The sequence below is a fragment of the Heterodontus francisci genome, chromosome 7 (assembly GCF_036365525.1).
Source record: "Heterodontus francisci isolate sHetFra1 chromosome 7, sHetFra1.hap1, whole genome shotgun sequence".
NCBI classification, from domain to species: Eukaryota; Metazoa; Chordata; class Chondrichthyes; order Heterodontiformes; family Heterodontidae; genus Heterodontus; species Heterodontus francisci.
In genome coordinates this window covers 95,905,133-95,918,962 of record NC_090377.1, presented here as the reverse complement: position 1 = coordinate 95,918,962, position 13,830 = coordinate 95,905,133, and the positions used below count along the sequence as shown (strand labels likewise).

The 13,830-nt window shown below is 41.6% G+C and overlaps 1 protein-coding gene across 11 annotated transcripts in view; it reads left to right on the top strand.

Annotated features, from left to right (window-relative positions):
• hecw2b (HECT, C2 and WW domain containing E3 ubiquitin protein ligase 2b) overlaps positions 1-10,254 on the top strand; it is a 431,729-nt gene extending 421,475 nt beyond the window's left edge. For 9 of the 11 annotated variants that reach the window (XR_010975402.1, XR_010975398.1, XR_010975400.1 and 6 more), the window contains 2 exons: positions 3,266-3,539; positions 7,046-7,123. Coding sequence is in view for 2 of the 11 variants with exons in the window: in XM_068035669.1 (XP_067891770.1) it covers positions 7,046-7,157 (112 nt within the window). In the remaining 9 variants the exon portion in view is untranslated. Of the gene's footprint in view, positions 1-3,265; positions 3,540-7,045 lie in introns of all 11 variants that reach the window. The other 2 variants (XM_068035672.1, XM_068035669.1) reach the window with 1 other exon arrangement.
• Positions 10,255-13,830: the final 3,576 nt, after the last annotated feature.

Genomic DNA, 13,830 nt, shown 5'->3' with positions numbered 1-13,830 from the left:
TTCCTGTTTTCTCTCTCCCTCCTTTCTTGAAAAGAGGTGCAATGTTTGCCAACTTCCAATCTGATGGGACCATTCCCAAATCTAAGGAATTTTGGAAAATCATAGCTAGCGCATCCATTATCTCTGCAGCTATCTCTTTTAGAACCCTAGGGTGTAGCCATCAGGTCCTGGGGATTTGTCAAATTTTAGTCCCTCAAGTTTCTCCTGATATTCATTTCCTCACTCTTTTTATACCCTAGGTTACCATCTATTTCTGGTATGAAGCTTGGGTCTTCTACTGTGAAGACAGACACAAAATATTTGTTCAATGCCTTTGCCATTTCCTCATTTCCCATGATAATTTCTCCTGGCTCTGCTTCTAAGGGACCCACATTTACTTTAGCTACTCTCTTCCTTTTTATATATACCTATAAAAGCTCTATCTGTTTTTATATTACTGACTAGTTTACTCTCATATTCTGTTTGTACCTTTTTATCAACTTTTTGGTGGCCTTCTGTTGGTTTCTAAAACACTCCCAATCCTCAGACTTGCTACTCTTTTTTGCAACTGTGTAAGCTTCTTCTTTTAATCTCATTGAAACTACCAGGTGACGCTGTGTGTTGTTTTTGACATTGCCGCCTGTTGCCAAACTGCGGTAGCAACTGGTTATCGTGGTAGTGCACAGCAGTCCAAAGGATGTGTCGCCATTTTCCTCTTTCGCCAGCTAGTGATTCCCAGGTGCGATAGTCGACATTAGGGCCTTCATGTCACACTTGTAAGCATCCTTGAAGCGGAGCTTTGGATGCTCCACTGGTCGTCTGGCCCCGACTACTTCACTGTACAGGAGGTCTTTGGGTATGTGACTGGATTCCATCCTGTGGACATATCTAATCCACTGAAGCCTTCTCTGTTTGATTAGTGCCAACACACTTGGGAGCTCTGCTTTTGAGAGGACTGCCGCATTTGTGATTTTGTCCTGCTAGGAAATACCCATAAGTGCACCGCAGACAGCAAAGATGGAAATTATTGACCACCTTTTCCTGGTAACTGTAAGTCGCCCATGTTTCACAGCCGTATAGCAAGGTGCTGAGAACACAGGCCTTATAAACCATCAGCTTGGTGTTATCCCATGTACTTATTGCGAGTTGGCCAAAGGTGGTATCTGCTTTCTCTTTGTGTGTATCGAGCTCTGCATCAAAGGACAGATTGTCTGTCACTGTGGACCCAAGTTAGCAGAATTTGCTAACCACTTCCAGTGGGGTGTTATTTAGTGTGATCAGGGGCAGAGATGCAACATCTTGTCCCATAACCATGGTTTTATTTATTTAGAGATACAGCACTGAAACAGGCCCTTCGGCCCACCAGGTTTGTGCCGACCAACAACCACCCATTTATACTAATCCTACATTAACCCCATATTCCCTACCACATCCCCGCCATTCTCCTCCCACCTACCTACACTAGGGGAAATTTATAATGGCCAATTTACCTATCAACCTGCAAGTCTTTAGCTGTGGGAGGAAACCAGAGCACCCGGCGGAAACCCACGCGGTCACAGAGAACTTGCAAACTCCGCACAGGCAATACCCAGAACTGAACCCGGGTCGCTGGAGTTGTGAGGCCGTGGTGCTAACCACTGTGCCGCTTATAGTCAAGGAGAACAAGTTACAGGCATATGAGAGACAGTCCATGATTCTTTGTAACTGAGTTTCCGTGTGAGCAACTAGCACAGAATCATCAACGTAGAGGATTTCTCTGATCAGGACGCAATGTGTCTTAGTCTTCACTTTCAGTCTTGATGGATTGTAAAGCTTGCCATCTGCCCAAGTGTGCATGTAGACACCTTCTATATCTGTAGGGAAGATGAAGGTCACGAACATGGATAAGAAGATGCTGAACAGAGTGGGGGCTGGGACACAACCTTATTTCACTCCAATCTTCAGTCCCAAACTTTCGGAAGTGGAGCCATCAAACGGTACAGTGCAGTGCATGTGTCATGGAAGGAACAGATGAGACTGAGGAGCTTTGGTGGACAGCCAATTTTTCCCCAAATCTTGCAGAACTCTGCTCTGCTGATGGTGTCAATTTGCCTTGGTGAGATCTACGAAAGTAAGGTAAAGGGATATACTCTGTTCTCTACACTTCTCTTGAAGCTGGCGTATGGAGATCATATCATTAGTAGATCTGCCAGCACGGAAACCGCAATGTGCTTCTGGGTACACTCGGTCTGCAAGTAAATGGAGTCTTTTAAGTATGACCTTAGCAAAGGCCTTTGCAATGATGCTAAGGAGTGAGATGCCCCTGTAGTTGTTACAGTTTCCTCTCGCTTTTGTTTTTGTATTATGTGATGATTTTGGCGTCGCGCATCTCCCGTGGAATAGAGTGTTATCAATAATGCATTTGTCAAGTTATCTTCTGTCTGCACATCAACAGTAAAGTATCCTAATGAGGAAATTAAAACATTGCTGATAAATGTATAGTAACATTATTTTTAAGCAAAAATATTGTAGAACAGCATTTTGAATTCTTAAAAGGATCCAAGAGAAAACATTGATGGAGTGTTGGTTAATCAAAGCAACTTAAAATAGTCATTGGTGAGTATGAGAAGTCTTGATCTATCTGGTATGGACAGAATACGTTATCAAACAAAGGTCATAAGGCGAAAGACTAAATTATTTTCCATTAGAATTATCTACGACTGAATATGCTTTGTACACAATGTTTAAAATAACTTTGTTGGTGACATTAATAGTCTGTCTACAGGTAGCGTTTTTGTCACTCATATTGGTTACTTCAGTTATCATGTTTTGAAAGACAATTAAACTTCAACTTCCAGCAATGCCAGTGAGTGATTAACAACTATTTACCTATTTGGCATAACTGATGAATATTATTTCTCAAAGGTTCAACCTTCTACATTTCACTGTATTTTAGTTTTTGTATGGGATTGTAATTGAAACTAATGTTTTTTATGAATGGTTTATACTTTTCAGTTTAAAACTGGGGTGCTTTACATTTGTGATGTAATCTAGTTTGCAAATAACAATGTGAAAGCTCCAGTCTTTCCATGAAGCTGATTTTACTAGAACAATAGTCACTAGTAGTTTGGAGATTGAGCAGAAATTTAACTTGCCCAGAAGAGGTGAGTTTGGGTGGGAGGTTAACAGCTGGGAACAATGGAAGGTCCAGGTGGCTCTGTGGAAACCAGACTTCTGGACTTTGCATATTGGAAAAGGACAATTGACTTTTGAGTCCAGGTAAATTTAACAGATTTTTTGAATGCAGGCAGGATGTACAGAACACCAGCAGTGGCAGTCTCAGAGCAGACTGTAAGAAAGGAAGACAACCAGTGGTGGCATCCACAAGAGAGAGAGAGGGAACACCTGCTCTCGGAAGCCTGATACAGCGAAAGGCTGTGAAAAGTTGAACCTGTTTTGAAAGTTGAAGTTTGCGAAGAAGGAAAAGACCAACAGGATCACCAGGAATCGCTTGATTCTCGGTCATCCAGGTCAAAAGTGCTCGACAAAGTGAGCGAAGAGGATGTTGACTTTGAGAAAAGGTTTGGGATTTCCAACCCAGTGCAACTGGGAGGAGTTTGGAACTTTTAACCGTAATTATTTTGCCATCAAAAAGTACTGTGTAACGTATCAGTGTGGTGTGAGGTTTTCAAGTATTTTAATAAGTAAAGACAAATACCTTTCTTTGTAGTTTGGGGTATCAGCTACTTACAAAGTACTATTTAGGCAATGGGGATTTTTTTTAGTTTAGTTATAATAAAAGTCTTAAAATGTGAAATCTTGTCGTATAATTTTTTTAATTAGTCTGGGGTTCATATCTCATCTTTTAATGTTAATGGTCTCGCTGAGGTCGTAACATATGGAGAGTTTTTTGTTTCATTGTAAATAATTAGGGGACTGGTTCCTTTATTGTTGTCCTATCTGCCTCCATATCAGCTGGAGTGATGTATGGATTAGTGAGTTCTCACGCCCATCACCATCACTGATTGGGAAATGTTACATATAATCATGATTTCCACCTATAGTCTATTCAATCTTTTACCACGTACAAAATGGCAGTTCTGGAATGAAAAGGATCCTGATCTGTATATCGTCAGTACAGAATGTGACTTGCTTACTAAATGAATATGCATTTAGGGTCAACCAAGCAGATCTCGTGGCTGGATGTATTTGCAGGTGTGGAACGGTAATGCATTGCAATATTTAGCATAATGGATAGAAGAAGCTGCTACATATGTGGAAGCCTTCCAAAGGTGAAGTAGTTTACATTGAAAATAACTCCACTGTGTTGTGAATCATGGCTTTGTAATTACCTTTTGCTTTTGCTCACTGGAATTGAAAGTGAAATAATACAAAGGATGTTGGGTTATTCCAGGTTCCACAGAAGTAATATGATCAAAAATAGTTGACAAGATAACCATTTCTATTTGATTATTAAAATATGAATAATGTTACAGCAGGATAACAGATTTTGCTTTTATTTTAAGAGCTTACCTTATCTCACAGAGCTGTATTCAGGCTCCAGCCAATATCTATCCTTTCCTGGATGAGACTGTCTCTTTCAAATAATTTCCATGTGATGGACAGAACTTGCTTTAACTATGTTTAAGTTTTGGTACAAGTTGATGCTTTAGGTATGTGGTTGACGTGCAACTACTTTAGATTTGCACAATGCTGCCACTTAGAAAGGCATGGATTAATCAGGGATGGTCAGCATGGATTTGTTAAGGGAAGGTCATGTCTTACGAACTTAATTGAGTCTTTTGAGGAAGTAACGCGAAGGATTGATGAGGGAAGTGCAGTGGATGTGGTCTATACGGATTTTAGTAAGGCATTTGACAAAGTGCCACATGGCAGACTGGTCAGTAAAATGAAAGCCCATGGGATGCAGGGGAATGTGGCAGGTTGGATCCAGAATTGTCTCAGGGCCAGGAAACAAAGGGTACTAGTCGACGGATGATTTCGTGAATGGAAAGCAGTTTCCAGTGGCGTTCCACAGGGCTCTGTGTTGGGTTCCTTGCTGTTTGTGGTATATATTAATGATTTGGACTTAAATGTGGGAGGCATGATTGGGAAATCTGCTGATGACACAAAAATTGGCCCTGTAGTTGATAGTGAAGAGGATAGCCATAGACTCCAGAAAGATATCAACGATTTGGTTGAGTTGGCGGAAAAGTGGCAAATGGAATTCAATCCAGAGAAGTGTGAGAGGTGGAAGGTTATTGGGGGTAGTTGGAAATGTGGAGTAATCAATTCAGCCATGAACTTATTGAATGGCGGAGCAGGCTCGAGGGGTCGAGTGGCCTACTCCTGCTCCTAATTTGTATGTTCGTAGGCAATGCATTTGGGAGGGGCAAATCAAGCGAGGGAATACACAATAAACGGGAGGATAGTGAGAGGGGTAGAAGAAGTGAGAGACCTTGGAGTGCATGTCCACAGGTCCCTGAAGGTGGCAGGACAGGTAGATAGAGTGGTGAAGAAGGCATAAGGAATGCTTTCCTTTATTAGCCGAGGTATAGAATACAAAAACAGGATGTAATGCTGGAACTGTATAAGATGCTAGTTAGACCACAGTTGGAGTATTGCCTACAGTTCTGGTCACCACATTACAGAAAGGACATAATTGCTCTGGAGAGAGTACATAGAAGATTTACAAGAATGTTGCCAGGACTCGAAACTTGCAGCTATGAGGGAAGATTGGATAGGCTAGGGTTGTTTTCCTTACAACAGAGGAGGCTGAAGGGTGACGTAATAGAGGTGTACAAAATTATGAGGGGCCTAGACAGAGTAGACAGGAAGGACCCGTTTCCCTGAGGGAGAGGTCAATTACCAGGGGGCACAGATTTAAGGTGATTGGTAGAAGGATTAGAGGGGACATGAGGAAAAACTTTTTCACCCAGAGGGTGGTGGGTGTCTGGAATTCACTGCCAAGAATTGTGGTGGAGGCAGAAACACTCAATTCTTTTAAAAGGTACCTGGACATGCACCTGAAGTGCTGTAGCTGGCAAGGCTATGGACCAGGTGCTGGAAGATGAGATTAGGTTGGGTGGCTAGCTTTGTCGAAGGCGCGTACATGACGGGCTGAATGGCCTCCTTCTGTGCTGTAATTTTTCTATGGTTCTAACTCTGGATGTGGGAATTACAACAGTGATTACACTTTAAAAGTATTTAATTGGCTTTAAAGTGCTTTTGGACGTCCTGACATCATGAAAGGCACCTTGTAAATGCAAGCCTTTCTTTCTTAGTAACAAAATACATCAGGGGCTGAATTTTATGAGGGTCATGGCGGGGGGGCCTGGCAAAATCTTCCGGGAGAGAAAGGGTGTGGGATCGGGGAAAACCGCTCCAATTGGTTGTGGGGATGATGGGAAGAGTTTGAGGGTCAAATGTTCTGAAGGTGGGCGGGTTAAAGTTCGTCATTTAAAACATTGGTTTTCCAGAGATATAGGTAATTTTATTTATTGAGAACTCATTTTGGGGGGGTGGGTGAGGAGATGCAAAGTTTGAATAAAATTTTATTTCTAATATTAGTGCGGCGGGACCTTTAAACATTTAAATTTACCTGAAGGGCTTCAACCCCTTTAAAAATGGCACCGGTGCATGCACGGTGGCGCCAGATGCCGTTGGCGGGGACAGAGCGGCTGCCCCCTCTACGTCATCGGGGATGGCCGCTCCGCCCCCTCTATTTAAATGAGCACCCGCGCAAAATATCACAGGGGCTCAGCAACGAGGCATCTGTGTGGGAAGACCACTGAGATCAGAGTGCGCCACCGCGATTTGCGGCACGCTGATAAGTTTCAGTCTCAAATGTTCAGTCTTTATTGACGAACATTTGTGGGGTATTGTTTATCTGGATTTTATGTTACAATCCATGGAACTTAAATTGGGATGTGAAAGGTCCACACCGTTATGAAATCAGTTTGTGTGTACCAATTCAAATAATCCTTTTAAGAATAAACTTTGTTCCCCGAACTGCTATAATTTATCAAGTTTACTGTTGTGCTGTTTAGGATTGTGGGAAATAGTAACATTTTTCTTGCCTTTGCAGGGCTCATACCTGTTTCAACCGGCTAGATCTCCCCCCATACCCATCCTTTTCTATGTTGTATGAGAAGATGTTGACTGCTGTGGAAGAGACGAGCACTTTTGGTCTGGAGTAACAAGTAGTGCTGAAATGTAAGCATATTTCTTCTGTTGGATCTTTTCTCATGAACCTTCTGGAAGTGGAGAGTGTGATGGCAGCAGCAGATTCACTTTGGTGAATGCCTTGCGGGCTTTGGATTAACAAAGAATTGGCCTTCATAGACTTGCAGGACCTGCTGATGAGTTAGTATGCATGCAGAAGATGAAGATTACTGAGTGCAGACATTCACTGTACACATTCTGCTGAATGATTGTGTGTCTGGTATGAGAAATGAAAGCAAGAAACCAAAAACCTTGCACAGTGGTCACCTCATACACAATATTTGGCTACTTCTGTCGACTATAAAAATACTAAATATGCTTTGTAAAGAAAAGCAGTTCAGAAGTGACCAAGGCTTGCACAGAGATAGGTCAATGCTACTTCGAAATGACTGAAAATACTATGACAATGGATGATTCTTTTTTTCATGGAATTCATTTCAAAACCTGAAGAGTTAGGTTTTTTTTAAACTCACTGGTATACCTATATCTTCTAAAGCTCCAAGCAGAAAACCAATTTACTTGTTAATCAAATAATGGTCTTTATATACCTGTTATTGCAAGGTCACAAAGTATGGAAACGTCTAGAATTACAGCTCCATTGTCATTATGGCACAGTAAAAATGTCAGCAGTTGTGCAATTCAGTTTTATTTAATCTTTGTAATAGATTCTGTACAAGTCCAATATAATCTTTAAACTATCCAAATCTTGTTGGAGGGTGATGTCTGGCAGTTCACTCTTTGTGCTTGTTCTAAATTTGTTTAGGTTATCTGCTCCAGGACATCAAAAAATTGATGCCTTTTTATTTTATACAAATAAAGTTTTCAGAAACAGGGAAGAAAATGTTTTTATAAGTTGAATGTACCAAAGTAAAAAACGATAAAATTGCACCATTCACGTAAAGTAGGTACGATGGTATAATCATACACAGAATTATAGAAACCATTTTTCAGATCTCTTATATTATGCATTGAGTAATAGGACTGCATACAAAAATATGTCTTAGCTTTTTCTTAAAAAAATTACCTCCCTCTGAACAAGGTAGAAAAAATAGATTTGCAGTAGTAGATTAGACATATCTGCTCTATGCAAACATAAATCTTGTTAACAGCATTTTCCTTGATAGGATATGGGTTCAATTTACTATAAAACAGAGTATTTTCACAGTATTTGAGCAAAGGCAGTTGAAGACTTTTTTAACCAAGGAAATGTAATTTTACATGTTGAATGGTACACTATTAACAGTGACAAAGAAATTTACATGAGAAAAACATTGGCTGGAGTTTAACGTGTGCCCCCAGGAGTGGGCTAGGAGGCGGGGGGGGACGTAAAATCAGGTGGGAGGCAGGGGGTGCCATGCCCTTCACCTACTCGCCCCCACTGCTATTTTACCAGCAGTGGGGGAGGTGAGAAACGGCCTGCCTGCCCTTAGGCCAATTAATTACCACTTAAGGGCCTCTTCCCAACGCCACTGGTATTTTACCAGTGGTGGATGGGCACCAGCACCTGAGGAGGCCACCTAGCAACACATAGCAGCCTCCTTGCGGGCTCGGATCCTTGTGGGTTCGGGCACCCTGTGCACCACGGAGGGCCCCCCCACATCAGCACAGGCCAGCCACCCCTGCTAAAACAAACCTCTGCCCTACACTCAGATTCCCCACCCTCCCCCCCCCCCCCAGCCAATTGTCCCCAGTGAGGCCGACCCCCGATTTACATTTTTGAAGGCAAACATCCATGGTCCACTTCTTGCTGGATACAGTCCCCGTGGTGGCCACCGCTCCTGGTGGTGCTGCTGGGACTGAAGAGCTGCTGACTCTCTGATTGGCCAGCAGCTCTTGGAGGCAGGTCATCCTGCCTCAGAGGGGCAGAAGCCCCAACTGTAGCCAATTAAGGGCCTGAGCCACGCAAAATAGCAGTGTGGCTTTCAGGCCCGGCAGAGGCGGGCTTGCCCCCTGCTTTCCAGCCGGTGGGCGGGGCCACCGCCTCACTGTTAAATTCCGGCCATTGACTTTGGGGCTATAAGTAAAAATTTAAAAATGCTCTGTTTTCTAGTATTTACTGTCCATGTAAAGTTCCAGCAATTTCTATTTTATATTACTGCGAACAGTTGAAAAGAGAACATACTCAGTTAACAGTTGTTACTTCAGATCAACAGTGCTCAAATAAATTCAACAAGGAACTGAACGCACAGTCTCTGATTAATCTTCTACAGCTCAATGTTAACACTTTAAGCATTGCAATGACCTGAAGAAGTATGGATTCTAGTCTAAAAGATTGAAAACTTGTTTTTACATTTATATTGTTTTAACCACTGTTTGATGGCAAACTTGGCTACCATACCCTAGGCCTTCTGGGTACAAAGTTTGAACTCCTATATCTTACCCAACCACACCTTAGCAGATATTGATGCAATGGACCATGTAGACAATAGAATTCAAACCAGTTCAGATTTTTGATTTGGATGTTGCATCATCTTTTAAGTATTTATTGCCAATATGCGGAACTCATAGGAACATTTTTTCTTATCCACTGATGTACGAGCTGTCCATTGACTTATTGTTATACAGGATAGGGTTGGTGCTGAAGTATTTGTACACATGACTGAATAATGTAAAAGATGTTGCATGGATGTTATACTTCTTTACATGAAAAGAGAACATTTAGCTCTGGTCATGGCATAAACACTGTCATTTCTGGTACTCTTCCCTCATTTTATATGGTGTTTCAAAAAATTTAGTTTCATTCAACATTTAATTTCATATTATAAATGAAACATAAATATAATACACATGGCTAATATGACACAAACCAATGGAAATGTGTCATAGCCATATTTGCAAGTTAGTGTTCCGCTTCAGTTTGAATCCATCTATTGGGATTATGCAGAATTTTGTACATGATTGCTATTAATTATGCTGAAAATATTTCTGATTATTGTTATGTTTTTGTCAACTATGATTTAATGGAAAGAAAATGTTTTTAATGTACCAAAATATGAATTACTTTGTTTTATTTTCATAATAATGTATATATTTTATTTAAAACCATGCTGCATCATTTAAAAATCATTATTTGGAAATAAAGATTCATAGAAACAGCAGTGAATATGAAAAAAGATATTTATTGCAAAACAGAATTTTTACATTAAATTTCAACTCTGACTAGTACTTTGTTCAGGTTGTATGCTGACTACTCATTGGTAAGCTTGTCTGTTTGGATAAAGTTTATAGAATTTGATGTTAGTTGACTGTTCTGATGATTCGCTGCAGTAAAGTTAAACAGCATAAACTTCAGTGCATTGACTCACCCACTCCATGTACTATGTTCTTAACAGCCACTTAGAAACAATCAACAATGTCTCCAGAAAAACCACAACCACTCTACTTACTTGTGAAGGATGACCTTCGTAACTTGCTTGTGCCCAAAGCACTCGTGAGTTATTTAAATGATCCCTACTGCAGTTATTAAAAATAGATCTTAAACTCTCTCTCCTCCACCCCAATCCTCCCCACACATTGAACAAAATTTTAAGAATATATTTAATTGTGTATATTGAAGAAAACCCAGAGTATTTTTGGAATTCTTCTATTACCCTTTCTTACTCTGGATATTTTTGGCTTCTATATTTTAACAGCTGTTATTTATGAGCCCTACAACTTTGCTTGCCCTGATATGTAAGTAACCTCCATGATGTGTTCGAGTTAGCAAAGAGGGAAAGCTTTTATAGATTACTTTAGCAACTGATAGTTGTGATCAGCCACCTGCTTTGCAATTGACTAATGGAAAGGAAAATTGAGCAGATTGTATAACCTACACCCAAAGTGAAAATTACATCCTGGATGTTTTAGGCCTTAACTGCAAAACAAATTTCTTAACCAATAATAGAACAACCAAACAGCAACAGTAGCAGAACATATGTCTACATTAATTAAAGTTTAGCTACGTTCTCATTGTAGTGGAAAATAACAAATGGATCACAATTTCTATGTTAAACTATAGCCATTTATCTATCTTTGTCTTATTAGAAACTATTGAGTCCGCATACACCTTGTTTTCACACTTATAATGGGTCCTGCATGTGTAGACGTGCCATTCTGCACATTCTGGAAACTTTATTCCCACAAATTGCTCAGTGTTTTCTGAAAATATTTCCACATCGCTATGTGCTTCACTTAGTTAATCGCTGAAAATCAAGAGCCCTAATAATGTATAATACATGGGATAAAGTGGCATACCCTTTGACTCACCTTGTGCAATGCCTCATGAGAGCTACTACTGATATAGAATGATATAGCACAGAAGAGGTTATTTGCCCCATTGTGCCTGTGCTGGCTCTTTGGTAGAGCTATTCAATTAAACCCACTCCCCTGTTCTTTCCCCATAGCTCTGTAATTTTTTTCCCTTCAACTATTTATCCAATTCTCTTTTGAATGTTACTATTGAATTTGCTTCCTCAGGTAGTGCATTCCAGATCACAACAACTTGCAGTGTGAAAAAAGGTTCCTCATCTTGGGCCTGGTTCTTTTGACAATTGCCGCGAAAGCGGTGTCCTCTGGTTACCAACCTTTCTGCCACTGGAGACGGTTTCTCCTTGTTCAATTGGCGGCGGACAAAAACAATGGCGGTCCGCCCGTGCGGGCTGCACATCGCGGAGCTGCCACGATATTAAACGTGGTGGCTCATTTAAGCTGGGGTGGACCGCCCACCCCAATAAAGTGGAGGGGGCGGGCGGCCTGTCACCGGCAATGGCGTCAGCCACCTTTGCGGAGGAACTGACGCTGTTTTTAAAGGGCTTCGAGCCCTACATTTCAATTTAAATATTTAAAGACAGAGTGATCTGAAAAAATTAAATTAAGTTATCTTGCCCCACTCCCATCCCCCCCCCAAAATAACCATAGATTTAATTACCTGCCCTCTCCCCCCACAAAACACTTAGCTTGTGCACCTGACCTTCCCCCCCCCCCCCCCCCCACAAAGTGCATCAACTTTACACTTTGCCTCTTCTCACCATCCCCTACATCAATGAGATGACTGTGACCCTGCTCCACCCCCCCGTTTCCACCCCCCGCACAGATAAACTTACTTGCTCCCCCTCCCCTCCAGTGTTCTGCCTCAGATCCCCGGACGGAATGCCAGCCACCGGCACCAATATCACACCGGGACAGATGGCGGGAGCAAGAAGATAATTAAATCATTTATACAAATTAATTTACATATTGCTGCCGCCGGAAGTATCGGGTCGGTCCTTCCCAGCATTGAGATCCGTGGCGGGCCTCTCATGAAGGCATTTTCCGGCACCCCTGCCACAACCCCCGACGTTGGGGGGGGTCTGTCTAAAATTTGCCCCATGTTTGCTGGCTGTCATTTATTAACCCATATTATTCCCAGTAACAATTAATTTTGTCTTGGATTAATATCTCTAAAAGTTTCTCCACTACTGATTGTCCTGTAGTTGCTGGGTTTATCCGTCTCCCCTTGTTTTTGAAAAGAGATTTACAATTTGCAAACTTCCGGTCCCCTGGCACTACTCCTATTGTGGCAGCCTCTGATATCACCACCCTTCTCTCAGTAACCTAGGATGCATCCGATACAAACCAGGTGACTTTTCTACTCGACGAACAGACTTGCTTATAGAGCACACTTGCTGTAACTGTAATACATACAGAGGGTCATAGGAAATAGGAGCAGGGGTAGGCCATTTGGCCCGTCGGGCCTGCTCCAGCATTCAAACAGATCATAGCTTATCACCTCCCTCTACGCCATTTTTCCCCACTATCCCCGTATTCCTTGATGTCATTAGTATTAAGAAATCTATCAATTTCGGTCTTAATGATTGAAGCTCAATGATTGAGCTTCCACAACCCTCTGGGGTAGAGAATTCCACAGTCTTAAATGGCCTTCCCCTTATTTTGACACTGTCTCCCCTTGTTCTAGATTCACCAGCCAGAGGAAACATTCTGTCCACATCAACCCTGTCATGCCCTGTAAGAATTTTGTAAGTTTCAATGAGATGACCTCTCATTCTTCGAAACTCTAGAGAATACAGGACCAGTTTCTGCAATCTCTCCTCATAAGACAATCATGCCACCCCAGGGATTAGTCTGGTGAACCTCTGTTGCACTCCCTCTATGACAAATATATCCTACGTAGGATAAGGAGACCAAAACTGTACACAATACTCCAGGTGCAGTCTCACTGAGACTTTATACAATTGAAGCAATACATCTTTATCCCTGTACTCAAATCCCCTTCCATTGAAGACCAACATACCATTTGCCTTCTTACTTGCTTGCTGCACCTGCATTCTAGCTTTTAGTGACTCATGAACAAGGACACCTGGGTCTCTTTGGACATCAACATTTCCTAACCTCTCACTGTTAAAGAAATACTCTCTTTCTGTTTTTTCTACCAAAGTGGATCACTTCACACTTATTCATGTTATATTCCATCTGCCATGTTCTTGCCTGTTCACTTAGCCTGTCCAAACCCCTTTGAAACCTCATGCATCCTCCTCACAACTTACATTCCCATCTAGTTTTGTGTCATCCACAAATTTGGAAATATTACAATTGGTCCCCATATCCAAATCGTTTATATAGATTGTAAACCGCTGTGACCCAAGCACTGATCGTTGTGGTACTCCACTAGTA